Consider the following 14910-nt stretch of genomic DNA (forward strand, 5'->3'; position numbering starts at 1 on the left):
GTCAGCACACTGACACACTGACAGCTGTTGTTGCCTGTTGGGCTTGAGTTTGCCATGTTATGATTTGAGCATAATTGTTATGCTAAATGCAGTACCTGTGAGGGTTTCTGGACAATATTTGTCATTGTTTTGTGTTAATTGATTTCCAATAATAAATATATACATACATTTGCATTAAGCAGCATATTTGACCACTCCCATGTTGATAAGAGTATTAAATACTTGAAAAATCTCCCTTTAAGGTACATTTTGAACAGATACAAAATGTTTGATTAATCTGCGATTAATCGTGATTAAGTATTTTAATCAATTGACAGCCCTAATTGTATCGTGTCATTGCCCAATGGTATGTTGTGTATAAGAAAATTCATATAAACAGATCGCAATCTAAAAAACACAAACAAAGGTCTTATTCTTTACCTGCATGTCATACACTGTGCAGTGTCTGCATGATGAGATTAAAGTTTGGATATCCTCCTGTCATATGATAATAAACAGTATATCAGACTAGACATGGCGTGTCATTGGATTAGTTGTTACCTCCAGGAGGTTATGTTTTCATGTGTTTATTTGTCTGTTTCTACTCAGAGTTTTATGAAATTTGCTGTTGAGTTCAGCCATGGGCCATGGAAGAAATGATTTGATTTTGATGCTTTGTGAATAAATGGCAAAATAAATAAAAAAATCAAGTTTTTCTTTTCCCAAATGGCCTCATGGGGAAGTCGGGCTGGGCGATATATGAAGAAAATCAAATATCACAATATTTTTTATCAAATACCTCGATATCGGTATTGCAACGATATTGTAGAGTTGACCATTGGTGCTTTGATAAAATATTTACACAATGAGATTTTTGATAAATAATCATCAGTAAAGTGGGTAAAATAATAGAACAGCTTGAACTCTTGTTAATTCAGAAAATTACATCACTTTACTGTAATGCGGCCTTAAAAACCAGGAAAAGACAACGCTTAAGCTATATTACGATATCAAAAATCTAAGACGATATCTAGTCTCATATCACGATGTTGATATAATATCGATATATTGCCCAGCCCTGAGAGGAAGACCAGTCTAGTCTAGATACACCGTTTATTTACTTAAATAAGTTCTCTCTGGAAAAGAGTTGAAAAAGAGTGAAAAGCTACAACAGATAGCGAAAACTCTCCACACCTACGACAGCACAATGTTGAAGGACATCATGGATATAATAGGCAAATAAACCTCCTGAGAGCACTGACAGACAGAAACACAATAGGTTCCTGCTGACAGACAGGAGGGCAGAGTGTGTGCTCGCTCTTTCACTGTGCACACAACACATTTCATTTCAAACCTTAACTCAACACTTTGACATAAGGTGAAAACAGCTAACCTTGAATAATGAAGGGTTAGTGCTTTTTCCCCAAAAGATGCCATTATAAACTGACATACAGCTTGACCTACAGTATCTTATCAGTTATCTTCATAATGATCGGAGTATAAATGTGTGCCAGGTACAGTAGGTCACCTTGGATGGGAGTGACAAAGGTTTGTGGACCTGTGAGACTTCAGTGCTGCTGGTCAGAAACTCACTGAGGCCAACTATAGCGTTTTTTTAAGCATTACTAGCAGGGATGGTGGTCTGTTGATCGGTCCACCACTTTGGTCCAGACTGAAATATCTCAACAACTATTGGATGCTTTGACATAACATTTTGTAAAGACATTTATGGTTCCCAGAAGATGAAAGCTACTGACTTTGGTATTTGACTTTGGTAATCCTGTCTTGACAACTGTTGGATGGATTGCAGTGAGATGTCTTCCTCAGGATGAATAACTTTGGTGACCCCCTGACTTTTCCTCCGGCGCCATCATCAGGTCAAAATTCCAACTTGACCAATCCTTTAATTTATGACCAAAAACCATAGACTGAAGGAGTGGACATAGTCACCGTGACGTCACCTATTGGGTTTGTGAACTGTCGTTTTGAAGCCTCGAGTTCGCCATTTTGGTCGTCTCCATCTTGGTTCTTTGCAACCTGAAGTGACACGAGAGGGTGGAGCTAAGTACAACCGAACGCTGAATAAGACATTTTTAGGCAACCAAAAATGTTATTATTAACTTTGATGATCTGAAAACACACTCTAAATGGGACCATAATTTACTAAATGAACATCATGCTGTATTGAAGAAGACTTGAAACTAACGATTGAGACCATAAAGTCATATTTACAATGTTTACTGAGGTAATAAATCAAGTGAGAAGTAGGGTAATTTTCTCATAGACTTCTATACAATCAGACTTCTTTATACAACCAGAGGAGTCGCCCCCTGCTGGTTATTAGAAAGAATGCAAGTTGAAGGCACTTCTGCATTCAGATCTGGAGGTTAATCACTGCCAAAGACCTGCAAAACTAATAATATACCCATCAGCATCAGCTGTAGGCCTACAGTTTGGTGCTAATTAGAAAAATGTTTGCATGCGAACACACTAAATTAAGATGGCATGGCAAACACTAAGGGTGCTTTCACATTAGGGACCCGGGTCCGGATCCGAGTACACTTTTCCTCAAAGTCCAGTTGGTTTGAATAATGTGAACGCTGCGTACCCTACTTAGGCACGGTTCGTCGATCCGTACCCAAGTCCACTTGAAAAGGTGGTCTGGAGTACGGATCATGTGTACTCGGGTACGGTTCGCATCAGGTGTGAAAGCCAACCATACCAAAACACGGAAGTGTATTTAACGTGAGTAACGTTAGCAGTTAGCGAGTAGTTTTGAAAGGGCAGGCTTTTTTCAATGCCGCTGCCAATCACGGGTATGGCTAACTCAGGTATGACTGAATAAATTACGAAGGATATAAATAAGTGAAAGCTAAGCAAACGAGTCGACAAAAAGTCGACCTCATTGCCCGCTCTGTTTACATTCAGCAGTATGCTAGCGATTTTGTTCCTTGTTCATTTGACAGCAGCTAATTCACGATTCTCGTCACACTAGGAATTTGCTTACAGTTAAAGAAGGTTTGACTTGCTGACATCGCTCAGATAAATCAACTATGCAAATGATGAAGTTGTGAGTCAGTAAGCGATGTTCCCTTTTGGCTTGTTTCTGTATATCGAGTCTCCGTTTCACATTCCAATACAAGCATGGGCAACAGCGCTGCATGATGGGAGGAGGATGTGGAGTAAGCACAATCTTCATCAGTGGTGCACTGCTCTCATTTTTCTAGAGGAAATGAAACCCAGGTATGAAGATCTGTGCGTTAGCTTTAAACATGTCTCCTCTTCCCATCCTTGATTTAGTTGTACTGTTCTACAAGGTGCCAAGTTTCACTCTTGGCCTTGTTTCACTTAATTTTTTCCACTCGTCCACATCTAAACGCCGCCTGCATCTTTCAGCACTCTCTCCCTTGTGATCCATGCAATTTCTCTCCCATTATTTTGAATCAGTCCCTTGTTCCTGGGTTTGACCGCGTCATTTTGACTCTGTCTACTGTCTCCTGAATGAGGTCGAACCATCACACTCGCGCTCTCGCTCTCTGCTCTCTGGTCCGCTCCGCCGGCGCAAACGCTCCAGAGAGCCAAAACCACAAGCCTCAATTACCCAGCATTCCTTGGAGAGGACGAGAGAGAGGCCTCATGTAGCAGACTATGAAATTAACATTCATGACAAACCTCTCAAGCCACAAAACTATTTCATGAAAGCAACAGTTGCAGAATTTCACCATTGAGAAAAGTATCACATCTATTCTGCAGGTTTTATGTTTCCGACAAAGGATGAGAGGAACTTGAAAAAACCCTGTCATGATACCTACTAGTCTGCCCTACAAAGCCACAATTAAATGTAGACATTTATTTTACCATATAAAATCGTTTAATGCCATATAAATATATAATTTCAAAGAAAACAGCAAGTTAAATGTGCAGTTACAACGGCCAGCTACACAGTTTTGCAAGTTAAAAGGTAAATAATTAAAAGGTAATGGTAAATAAAAGCTTAAAGGACATATTTTATTTGTTGATAATTGTTGACTGATTTCCGAGACTATAGCGGTGGTTAGCTTACCGAGTTAGCCGGCCCGTCGGCGGGCTGGCAGTTAGCAAGTCCCTCAGACGTGGCCTCGCCAGCGCTGGTCCCTTGAGTGGCAACAAGCTCCCTTCAGTTCAGTTTAGGTCGTTGGTGGATGGATCCCTGAAATACAAGTGTTGTTGGTTCTTCACAAAAGTTCATGAGCTGGAGGTGTGAAGCTGTAGTGTGTCCAGAGTAGCACTTTCTAACTCTGACTCAATTAGCATCACTCATTCACCTGCTGCGCTGCTCTCACACCTGAGCCTCGTCACTGCATTATAGCTAGATAACTCTCAATCGTTCACTCTATCAGAATTAGTCTTAAAGGTCCCATATCGTGCTCATTTTCAGGTTCATACTTGTATTTTGTGTTTCTACTAGAACATGTTTACATGCTTTAATGTTAAAAAAAAACAACAACTTTATTTTCTCATACTGTATTCCTGAATATACCTGTATTTACCCTCTGTCTGAAACGCTCCGTTTTATTGCATTTCAACGGAATTGCGTTGCTAGGCAACAGTTTGGGTCCATGTTTACTTCCTGTCAGCTGATGTTATTTACATACACTGCAACAGGAAATAAACTGGGACACATTTTGAATGTTTACGTTTAAAACCATGTAATGGTCTAAATATTGTATATTTGTGACATCACAAATGGATAGAAATCCTAACGGCTTGTTTTAAACTCACAATTTCTGAATACGGGCTGTGTGTGTTTCTCTGTATATTGAGCGTTTTGATAGTTTAACAGTATTTCTATAGCACTTAAACCTGCTTTATAATATAAAAGACATGAAAGTCTCTGAAAGACATGAAAGACTTTTTACAATATGGGACCTTTAAAGATGTTATTGTTTATTTTGAAAGCAATGTTAGTTCATTGAATTTTTATGATAAATCTCATGATCCTGCTTGGAAAATTTCATTAACACAAATCTAAATTTGTCAAGTCATCCCCCTGTTTAAAGTTTATTTAAATAGATTTTATCATTTTAATGCAGTCTCTGAAACATGTAAATAATAAGAAAAGTTTGTCTACTATACATCATTATAACCATTTTTTGGTGATCTGTCACCTTAGCTCTATATATACTCTACTCTACTTACTATTTTACAAACTGTGTACACCTATAGCCTATATGTAAGGGATAATGTACAGCGGTCATTCCTGTGAAATAAACCCAGACAGGTTGATGCCGCACCCCGACTGCAAGACCCCATCGCCCTGTCGGGGTTAATTTCACAACAATGACCTGTTCGCTGTACATTATCCCGTTTATTACATGGCTACGTACTTAGGAAATCAATAATTTGACACAAAAACGGTCCGCCAGAGTCCGACATCAGAACTGCGGCCATAGCAACAGTCTGTTATACATAGCAACGGTCTGTTATAAAGAAATAAGACCGTAGAACGTTGTGATTGACCAATCAGAATCGAGTATTCAACAATGCCGTGTAATACTGGCTTCCACAAATTTATATTTACATTACTTATTTTATATTTATGTATGTTAATATTTAAGCCCTAGATTTTAACTTGCACTATTTTATGTCTGTGATTCTCGTTTTGCTTTTACTTGTGTGATTTTCCTTTTTTATATATATATACATTATAACGAGCATTGTTTGAAAATAGTATATTATTTTAAAATGTCGTCTATTACATTATTTCCTGCTTGTGCAAAAAAATTTAATTTGCTTAAAATAATTGTTTTCCAGAAATGAGAAGAAATAAGAAGCTAAGATGATTACATGCTTTGGCATATAGCGTTAAACATGTATGTGACATTACATATATTTCCTTTTACAAACGGTCTCAGACAGATTCATAATGCATAGACAGGGATTTTTAATTTTAATGTCTGTTTCACTGACAAATCTGTTTCAAGCACAAGTCACTGGCTTTCACACCGAGCAGTATAGTCACTTTTCAACAACCCATGATGCATTGCATCTATGTATACAGTAGGTACTGTAGCCCAAAACAGCATTTCTTAAAAGGCAACATATTTATGGTACAAATACTCATACAACAAAATCACACATTGGTCATTCTCTATAAGCGGTTAATGAGCGAAAACCTTCACACAAATCATCTCTTTCCTTCACTGTAAAATACCACGGATGAAATAATCTATGTATGTCATATCACTCCTGCTATTTTCCTACAGATGTGGTCGGGTGGTGAGGTAATGGGATATTAGCCTACTTGGTTATATATTTCATCGTTAATTGTTTCATTGCACTGGAATGTAAAAATCTTTAGTTTTCCGTTTCCAGGTTCTTTTTTTTTGTTTTGTTAGGTTTGTTTGTTCAACCCTCATTTCCTTGAAATGTATTTTGCATTTACGGTTTGTAGGAAACCTTTTAATTTGATTAGTCTTAGGATTGAGTGTGCTGAACCAAAAAGGAGCCGGAGTTTGTAAAAAAAAACTTTGTATATTGTAATAACATAACATTAATCATCATCAGTAGGCAAATTACAGGAGCTAAATCGGATGGCAGGAGATTAATGACAGTGTTTGTGGCTGTGTGTCAAATTAGCAGAGTTATTATCAGGAGATTAATTGTGATATTGTCAGTCTGCCAACATAATAAGACTGTGGACAACAGCCTCATTTTCCTGCGCTTGTTTGGCTCTCCCTCTGTCACAGTAATTCATGAAGTACGAACAGTTCACACTGAAAAATCCCAGAGAAATAAATCACTCTTTTAACTACGCTTTACAGTTTGGAGTCACCAGTTACATTACTTGTCCAAATACACGACAACGCCTATCCAATAGGAATGCAGAATAAAGCTTAAAAATTTTGAAGCAGCACATTGAACTTGTTTTGACCTGTTGAACGTTACTTTTGATGCTCTTTACTCATCTGCATTACAAACGTTTGAAGAGAATTAAAAGAGTTAAAATCTCTCCTTTTCCAAGCATCTCATGGCAACTGTTACATTATACACTTTTCATTGTTGATCATGGTATTGACACATTTCGAACCACATCATGCAAATCACATCAGTACCAAATATAGTATTGTATCAGAGAGACAATGAAAACGGTTAAAAAGAAACTGTGATCCTGGAGTGATCAGAGGATGGATGAAGCTCACGTCAGTGGAAGATCTCAGCATCACTCTCACTGCCTTAGTGGAGATCTCTGAGTTCCTGACTGTAACAGGCCCCAAAATGAAGTACATTAAGCTCGTCTTCACCATTCTCCTCCCAACAGTTTACATCGTAAAAGAGCCAGAACACTGCTGTAAGTTTGTCTATGCATGTTTTTTAAAAAGAGTTGGATGAATGAGTAATGAATACAGAGTACGTACTCTTCATGCACACGCAAACATAAAAAGCACCGATGGACGTACAGTAAAGATGAAGTGAGTCAATCTGATGCATATTCACATTCTTTAATCCGGGGTTCCTTTCTAAAACAGGCTGCATGTGGAGGACATGTGCCTGTGAATGAATGTCAGAAGATTGTAATGACGGTACATGGTGACAGATGCATATTCAATTTTGGTTGCAGTTTTTTTCATTTTGCATTCAAACAACCTACTTAATCCTACGAATTCAGCCTGTTCTTGAGTATGGCTAAGCACACTGATCGATGCTTTTTTTTGCACAAAATGAACTGTAGGATTTGCATTGAAATACATGATTACAGTTCTTTAATATGTATCATTGAGGGATCTGGCAAAATATTAATAATATTTCTGAAAAACATGTATTTTCTCCTGGTGAAGCTCTCCAGAACATTTTTAACAATATTATTGTTTCACATTGAAGTTATTTTCACTTAGATTATAATGGCAATGTGCAGTGTGTACGCAAGCCTCCCTTCTGTGCGACATTACAGTATTTAACTTTGAGACAAAAAGCATTAAAACTGCATTTTAAAGCTTAAAATGTGATACATACAAAAAGTCTGTGCTGCAAGAAACATTTCAGAAGCTACCCGAAAATAAACTCATCATCCTAAAGGCACCTTAGACAAAGATATATCCCTGTGCTCGAGTGGTTAAAGGGGTTCAGGGTTGAAAAAAGAGAAGGGAGAAGCCTCTCAAAAAGCCTAACAGCTAAATGGAAACACTATATCGCCACAGGAGGGGCTACATAGTAGATAGATGGAGTTTTCATTGCATAAACTATTCTGTTGCTGATTGTCTAAAAGCACGACTTAAAGAATGCAGAAGATTTGACCAAATTTCATTTCAAATACTGCATCTTATCAAAATGCTCTATGCCTTTTCCACCTTAAACAACTTTCACTCCATCTTTTGCATCGGACTGCGATACTGCATTTGTGCAACAGGGTATATTTCTAAGATAACAAAGACATGCACGGGGGAAACTCTCTCCTGATCATGCAGATATTGTCTCTGGATTTACACTCCACAGTAGGAGGTTAAAAAGACAAAAAATATATAAAACAATAAACAATAAAACAAACAAAGAGACAGGTTAAATAACAAAAAAATCATGAGTAAAAACAGTGTCCAACAAGCTCTGTCCTGCTTCGGCAAAAACAATCCCCCCTGACATGCTGGTGGAGGAGGTTATCTCCCCCTCCTTCCTTTGTATCCTCTCCCCATTTCAACTCATCCCCAAACTACCAGCCCAGTCTGTAAAAGTAATCCTCCGGTGTATCATCATCATCATCATCATCATCATCAAGTCTCCCTACTCCTCCTCTCATCCCATTTTTAGGTCTTCCTTCTCAGGCTGGACAGGCTTGCTCCCCCTGCAGGCGTGAGGTTGGAATGACGCTGTATTCCTAACCAGATAAGGGGGGAGATGGTGCCTCCGGTTCCACCGAGGGGGTTAAAATTGGAAAGTCACTGGGATTGATCAGGCAAGTGAGTGGAGCAGGCGCAGGGATCACACCCTGCTGGTCGGGTGGCAACGGTAGGTGCAGTTGGACAGAGGGGCGGCTCCTCCGTCGACGTTCGGGGAGCACCCTCCCTCGCAGCAGGCCTCTGAGAGAGAAAGAGGATATGCTATCAGTACTGTCCCTGTTTGTCATTAAAGCCAATACATATATTACACTAGAAATAACAACAGCTGCAGTCAGAACATTGTGTGTGTGAAACAAATAACTCAGAGGGAATCTAGCAACAATAGACCCTTAACCTCAGGTGGTACCTGCGTCTTCCTCTGGTTGGACGAGGTTGGCTCCCTCGTGACTGGTGCCCAGCTGGAGACGCCTCATGTGACGGACCACTGCGGTGGCGTTGAATGCTTGCTGCAGAGGAAAAGACACAAATGTGATATAATCCAGAAAACTATAGATTTTCATTAATCTGAAACTGAAAGTCGACCAACTGGGACTCAGCCAGCAGCCTAAAGCAATGGTTTCTGACAATTTTTGCTTAATCAAGGTTTAAGGTTAATTTATTGTCATTGTACAACACAGGGTTGTGCAATAATATGCAGTTGTAGTCCCTTTATGCTTTATGGTGTGTGAGTGTGGAGGATGAGTTGATGAGGACAGAAGCTGCTCTGTAGTAGTCTGGTGGTGAGGCAGCGGATACTTCTGTATTGTCTTTTAATATCCTTTGCGCTCTTCGCAGGCACCTCTTCACACTGATATCACTGATGCTCGGTAGATGGGTGAATGATGTTCTGGGTGGAAGCAATACTCCTCACAACAGGGTGCACTCCTGTGAGTTGTGAGCAGTTCATTTAAAGAGTGACTTTTACCTTCTCAGAACGTTTCATACTAGTGCAGTGCCCATTCGACTGATTGTCATCCAAACAACTTCACACTCGACACTGCCCTTCCTCAAGTCATCAGCAATACACCCGCCATGTGTGAAGTTAATTGGATGAACAGTTGTCGAGAACCATGAAGGACAGACATACAGACAGACAGAGACTCCTTCCATTTTAATTAGATTAGTAGTTTTTAGAGGAACCAAGAGTTAAACTGTGCAGTATTTAGCTTTGAATAAATTTAAATTTCCCACACTGGTAATCATCTTGTGACCCCATGGACTCATCTCACAACCCTTGAGGGGGTCCCGACCCCAAAGGTTTCAAGCCACTGGCCTAAAGATTTGAGACAGTCCCAAAATCTTTAACGTTTCTAGCAATTCAAACACGATCCATTCCCAAACGTTTAAATTTAAAAAAGGCTGTACTTTCCTGAAATTCAGACCAAGACCAGACTTTTTTATTGTAGCTAAACTGTATTCTCTCGATGAACACTAAGGGTGCTTTCACAAGCCATAGTCCGTTTGGTTAGTCCGAAACAGAGTGAAATTAATACTTTAGGTTTGTTTTCAATTATTCTGGTTTGGTTTCACGGTGCACAAATTAAAGCGGACCAAATACAAATAATAATTTGCTGAGGGGCGTGTACGAAGGAGCTAATTCATCTTTTTTTGTCTCGAGTTCTGCCACTCAGGGAATCGCAGATTTTGATATATTGCTGTCAACGTTATTTCACTTTGACTCAGCACTGATCGACTAGGTACACGATTCCCTTCTCCTCCAGTTTATCTCGAATTACCTTATAAATGTCACTATTTTTGTGGACTTTATTTATCATATTCTGTGTGTTCTCTTCGGCCGAGATGTCAAGCAAACATCAGACTTCTGCAGAAGTCCAGGTCAGTCCTCTCCCACTCCTGTTAACCTGTCGTTTACCTGTGTCCATCTCAACAAATGCCCACACAGGCTGCACCAGATTAAAACGGACTAAATGTTGGCTTGTGTAAGCACCCTAAAATGCAAAAAATCATAAGGCATAAATCATGCATGTAAGAAAATCAAAGTGCATCCAAGATAAACAGGAAGTCTGACTTACCTTCCACTTGCTTTTAGCAAAATTCTTCTTGATCTGAGCACTGACAGACTCATGGATGTTCTTTTCCAGAGCAGTATCCCCAGCAATCCTGACAAACAGAGGGAATAGGAAACATAAGGGTGTGTGTGTGCCATGGATAGAAGTCACATGTACAGCCAGGGGTTGCATAATATTCTCAACTTGAATTAGTTAAAACAAGTACATCACTGAATGAGTGCATGTGTGATAGAGGAGTGTAGAACCAGTACCAGGGGTGCTGCAGAGCCTGATCACAGGTGTTACGTGAGTTGGGGTCTTTCGCCATCAGGTGGACTATAAAGTCTTTAGCTACAATGAAAAAGAAAAAAAAGTCAATATTACAATGGTCACCAGTTGCATTGATGCAATAATATTTCAGTGCTGTAAACAAGAGAAAACAAATCTTGAGCTAATTCCCCGTTTGACAGAAAATTGGCTGCTGCCTCAATTGTGTAATTTGTTCTAAATGTTGGAGAGATCCTCGCCCGGAGCAGGGAAACAGGGATCAAGTCCAAGAGACAGGACTGGGGAATAAAAATCAACATGGGATCATTGCCTTGACTTGTGAGGTGAAAGGTAGGGGGATTGGATAACATATTCACTATCTTAGAAAAACTTGAGACATCACTCTCTTTGTATGAGAAAGAGCTTGACTGGCTCTGGAAACACTCTTGGATAAGAGGCGGTCTCTGTCTCGTACTTGGACTTGCTGAAGGTGAGACGTGTCAGGTGGGTGAGTGGATACTAACAAGTCCTGGCTGCCTACTTCTTTTTCCTGCTGGATGAGAGCGTCGCAAAGGGGAAAACTGCATTGTTGTTTGTACATCAGTGTGCCAAACAGCTGTTCAGAGTATTTACTCTTCTTAAAGGAGAAGGTGCAGGAGAGGACTTTGTTTAAATATGCTCTAGATGAATGTTTTTTTACTGTGAAGAATGTCATCTTATTCCAGTATTTATCAAGGCAACATACTGAGATAACTTTGGCAAAGATAGTTGTACTAGACTTCATTTCAGCTAACACTCATCCCTGAAGGAAGATCTAATTTCAGATGAAGTGATTGTAATTTTGTTGCACATAAAAAGTTTGCCATTGTTTTTTTGTTTTTAATGCCAGGTGCTTTCTGCAAGGACGGCCACGCAAACATGAGCTGACGTGGAATCGTGACGAGGAAACATCTGGATCTTTTATACTCCGTGCGGGTTTCTCCTCGTGGCAAACAGACATCAAAAGTCTCAAAGTTCTCCATTTTACCGCATAGTTAGAAACATTTTGATGTGCGTGGAAAGGCGAAAACCTGCCACACGGAACCCTCACAAAGGGCCGTGTCTGATGGTGTGACATCATTTTGGCGGATGTGGCAAGCATAAATCACGCTTATGTTGTTGTTCAGCAAGGAGTGAAGACAAATTCAGTAGGTTTGGGTACAAGATACAAGGCAGACCCAGGACAGTTTCCAAGCTGACCTGAGGTCAAGGAAGTTGTTGACACAAAAATGTTCTGGCTGCTTTAATCATTGTGTTTCCTTGGTGACCTTTACTAGATTATACACTTCTAAAGAGCTTAATGCACGCTTGGAGATCTACACATCTAAAGAGACATACACGTCTTTATGAAAAATCAACATCATGCCTTTATGAAATAGCTTGATAAGTATTGTACCTGAATCAGAGATATCATCCCAGTACGGAGAGTCAAACTCATATTCTGCCTTCAGGATCTGTTCAAACAGTTTGGCATCGTTTTCATCGTAGAACGGAGGGTAACCACACAACCTGAGACACACAGGAGAGCACAGAGGTCATGTCTTTCTACTATGAGGTTAACATTCAACATTCACTGAAGTTATAAAAGCAGTAAGCTGGCAAAACAAAGAGATATGGCTAGGTTCATGTACTCACAGAATATACGCTATGACACCAATAGACCAGCAGTCCACTGCTTTGCTGTAGGGTTTCTGAGCCAACACTTCAGGGGCTGAAAGAACAAAACAAGGTCATAGAAGGAGATCAATCTGTCAAGAGTCATTTTAGGCAAAAAACAAAAGGAACAATCTGTCCGGAGCCGCAAAACATTTGAGGTCACATTGAGGGGGAAAAAATCTGATAATTACAGAATAAAGTCATAACTTTAGAAGAAATAAAGTCATAATATTAAGAGAATAAAGTCATAACTTTACGAGAAAAAAAATTGTAATATTCCGAGAATAGTCATAATTTTACGGGAAAAAAGTTGTAATATTACAATAAAGTCATAATATTACAAGAAAAAAGTTGTAATATTCCGAGAATAAAGTCATAACTTCACGAGAAAGAAAGTCATAATATTACGAGAATAAAGTCATAACTTTATTTATATTTTATTTGTTGTATAATTTATTTCATTTTTATACTGTAAAATATATTTGCAAAATTGTTTTTCATCTTTTCCTTTCCTTACATTTTATTTGTTGTATAATTTATTTTTATATTGTAAAATATTTTTTTTTTTTTATTTAGAATTGTAATGAAAAATCTGAATTTCTTTATGAATCGACTGTATTGAACTTTTGAAATAAAGTAATTAAAAAAACAAAAACGTTATGCTTATCCGGCAAGAGGGGATCATTTTAACTATTTATAAAAAATAAATATTTTTTTCTCGATGTGGCCCTAATATTAAATATACCTAAAAGTCATAACTTTAGGAGAAAAAAAAAGTCATAAATTTAGGAGGAAAAAAGTCATAATATTACGAGAATAAAGTCATAACTTTACGAGAAAAAAAGTCGTAAACCTTTGACTTTATTCTCATTATATTATGACTTTATTCTCGAAATCTCTGATTTATTTATTTTCCTCAATGTGGCCCTGATACTCTGTCGTACCGTCGTACATTAGACCTACAACAATGATAAATGAAAATGAAAATGAACAAAAAACAGCTATTCATTTCCACTCATGTTTTTTATGAATCCACAGGGAGCCTCTGGAGAGGAGCTGAAGAGCCGCGTGAGGCTCTGGAGCCGCATGTTGCTTAGAGACCTCTGGACTAGTCTAGTCCTCTCCCGTTCACACAGGCCTCATGTAGTAATGTAGTTAAACGTTCATCTTTAAAGTAATGAAAAAGTCAGACACTTACCTTCTTCTGTATTTTATATTTTTTGGAGCATGTGAGCTTCTTACTCGCTTTCTTTAACTCTGAAAACAAAAAGATAAATCAGTTTAATGGTTGAATAGTTAACGTTAGTGAGCTAAACACGAAGCTAAAGCAGACAGAAACGGCTGTTTTACAGATTTATACTGTTATAGTGTATTAGCTAGGAGGATAAACCAAACAGTTAAGCATTGAAATGTTATTTATGAGCTCGTATATTAATGTAATATCGCCTATCAGTGCAGACTTACTTGGTCGCTTCATGGTGGAGCTGCGGAGCTGCCAATGTGGACTCTACTGCTCTCACACGTGGAGTGAAGTGCAACTCTGACGTGTCGTCATTTCCGCTTTTGTCGGAAGTAGTTTCGCCGCCTGCCGAGCAGGAGTACTCATGAGAGTACTTTATGCTTTATGCTTTTTTTTTTTTTTTTACCCTTTTCTATTTTTAAAGATACTGATTTTGAAACATATTTGACTATGATTGAAAACTAAAAAATTCTAAATTTCAAAAATAAAAAAAATTAAATTCGAATTTTCATCTTTTCCTTTCCTTAAAGGGACTGGTTGTAACTTTTTAAGCGTATAAATGTAGCGGGTCGGCACACATGCGCGTTCGCATATGCGCGCTCGCGTGTGGCCGGAGCCTCGTCTCCGCTGCCTGCTCTCCTTCACTCAGACAGCGCGCGCGTCCTCGCTGTCTCGCTCCACCTCTAGAAGTGAACGCGCGCTCACTACACACTGCAGAAGAGTTAGTTTAGCTCTGAGAATATCTAGTGAATGTAGAGTGGACGTTTGTGCAGAAATAACTGCTGCAGCTCCTCCAGACCAACAGAGGTTTTCCGTGTCTTGTGAAGTGACGGGGCTCCTCAACGAGTTACGTTATCGTCTCGTTACCGAC

General features: G+C 39.0%; 1 protein-coding gene and 1 long non-coding RNA gene across 2 annotated transcripts; both read right to left on the reverse strand.

Annotated features, from left to right (window-relative positions):
- Positions 1-5878: 5878 nt before the first annotated feature.
- LOC119491919 (calcium/calmodulin-dependent protein kinase type 1-like) lies at positions 5879-12885 on the reverse strand. Its single transcript, XM_037776188.1, has 6 exons — positions 12779-12885; positions 12540-12652; positions 11110-11188; positions 10862-10949; positions 9196-9295; positions 5879-9029 (listed from the first exon to the last, which is right to left on the reverse strand). Exons 3-6 carry the CDS (start codon positions 11163-11165, stop codon positions 8932-8934), a joined length of 342 nt encoding a protein of 113 aa, XP_037632116.1. The 5' UTR covers positions 11166-11188; positions 12540-12652; positions 12779-12885; the 3' UTR covers positions 5879-8931.
- Positions 12886-14022: 1137 nt separating this feature from the next.
- Positions 14023-14493, reverse strand: LOC119494534. The gene is made up of 2 exons (XR_005208233.1): positions 14264-14493; positions 14023-14056 (listed from the first exon to the last, which is right to left on the reverse strand). It is a non-coding gene; the product is annotated as an uncharacterized LOC119494534 (long non-coding RNA).
- Positions 14494-14910: the final 417 nt, after the last annotated feature.

Source organism: Sebastes umbrosus, chromosome 1, assembly GCF_015220745.1.
Source record: "Sebastes umbrosus isolate fSebUmb1 chromosome 1, fSebUmb1.pri, whole genome shotgun sequence".
Taxonomy (NCBI): Eukaryota; Metazoa; Chordata; class Actinopteri; order Perciformes; family Sebastidae; genus Sebastes; species Sebastes umbrosus.

Excerpts from the sequence above, each read along its gene's own strand:
- LOC119491919 (XM_037776188.1), bottom strand. The coding sequence starts at position 11,165 with ATGGCGAAAGACCCCAACTCACGTAACACCTGTGATCAGGCTCTGCAG. Across the intron at positions 10,950-11,109 it reads CAGGCTCTGCAGCACCCCTG|GATTGCTGGGGATACTGCTC; the intron begins GTACTGGTTCTA and ends TCTGTTTGTCAG. Across the intron at positions 9,030-9,195 it reads CCAACCAGAGGAAGACGCAG|AGGCCTGCTGCGAGGGAGGG; the intron begins GTACCACCTGAG and ends TTTCTCTCTCAG.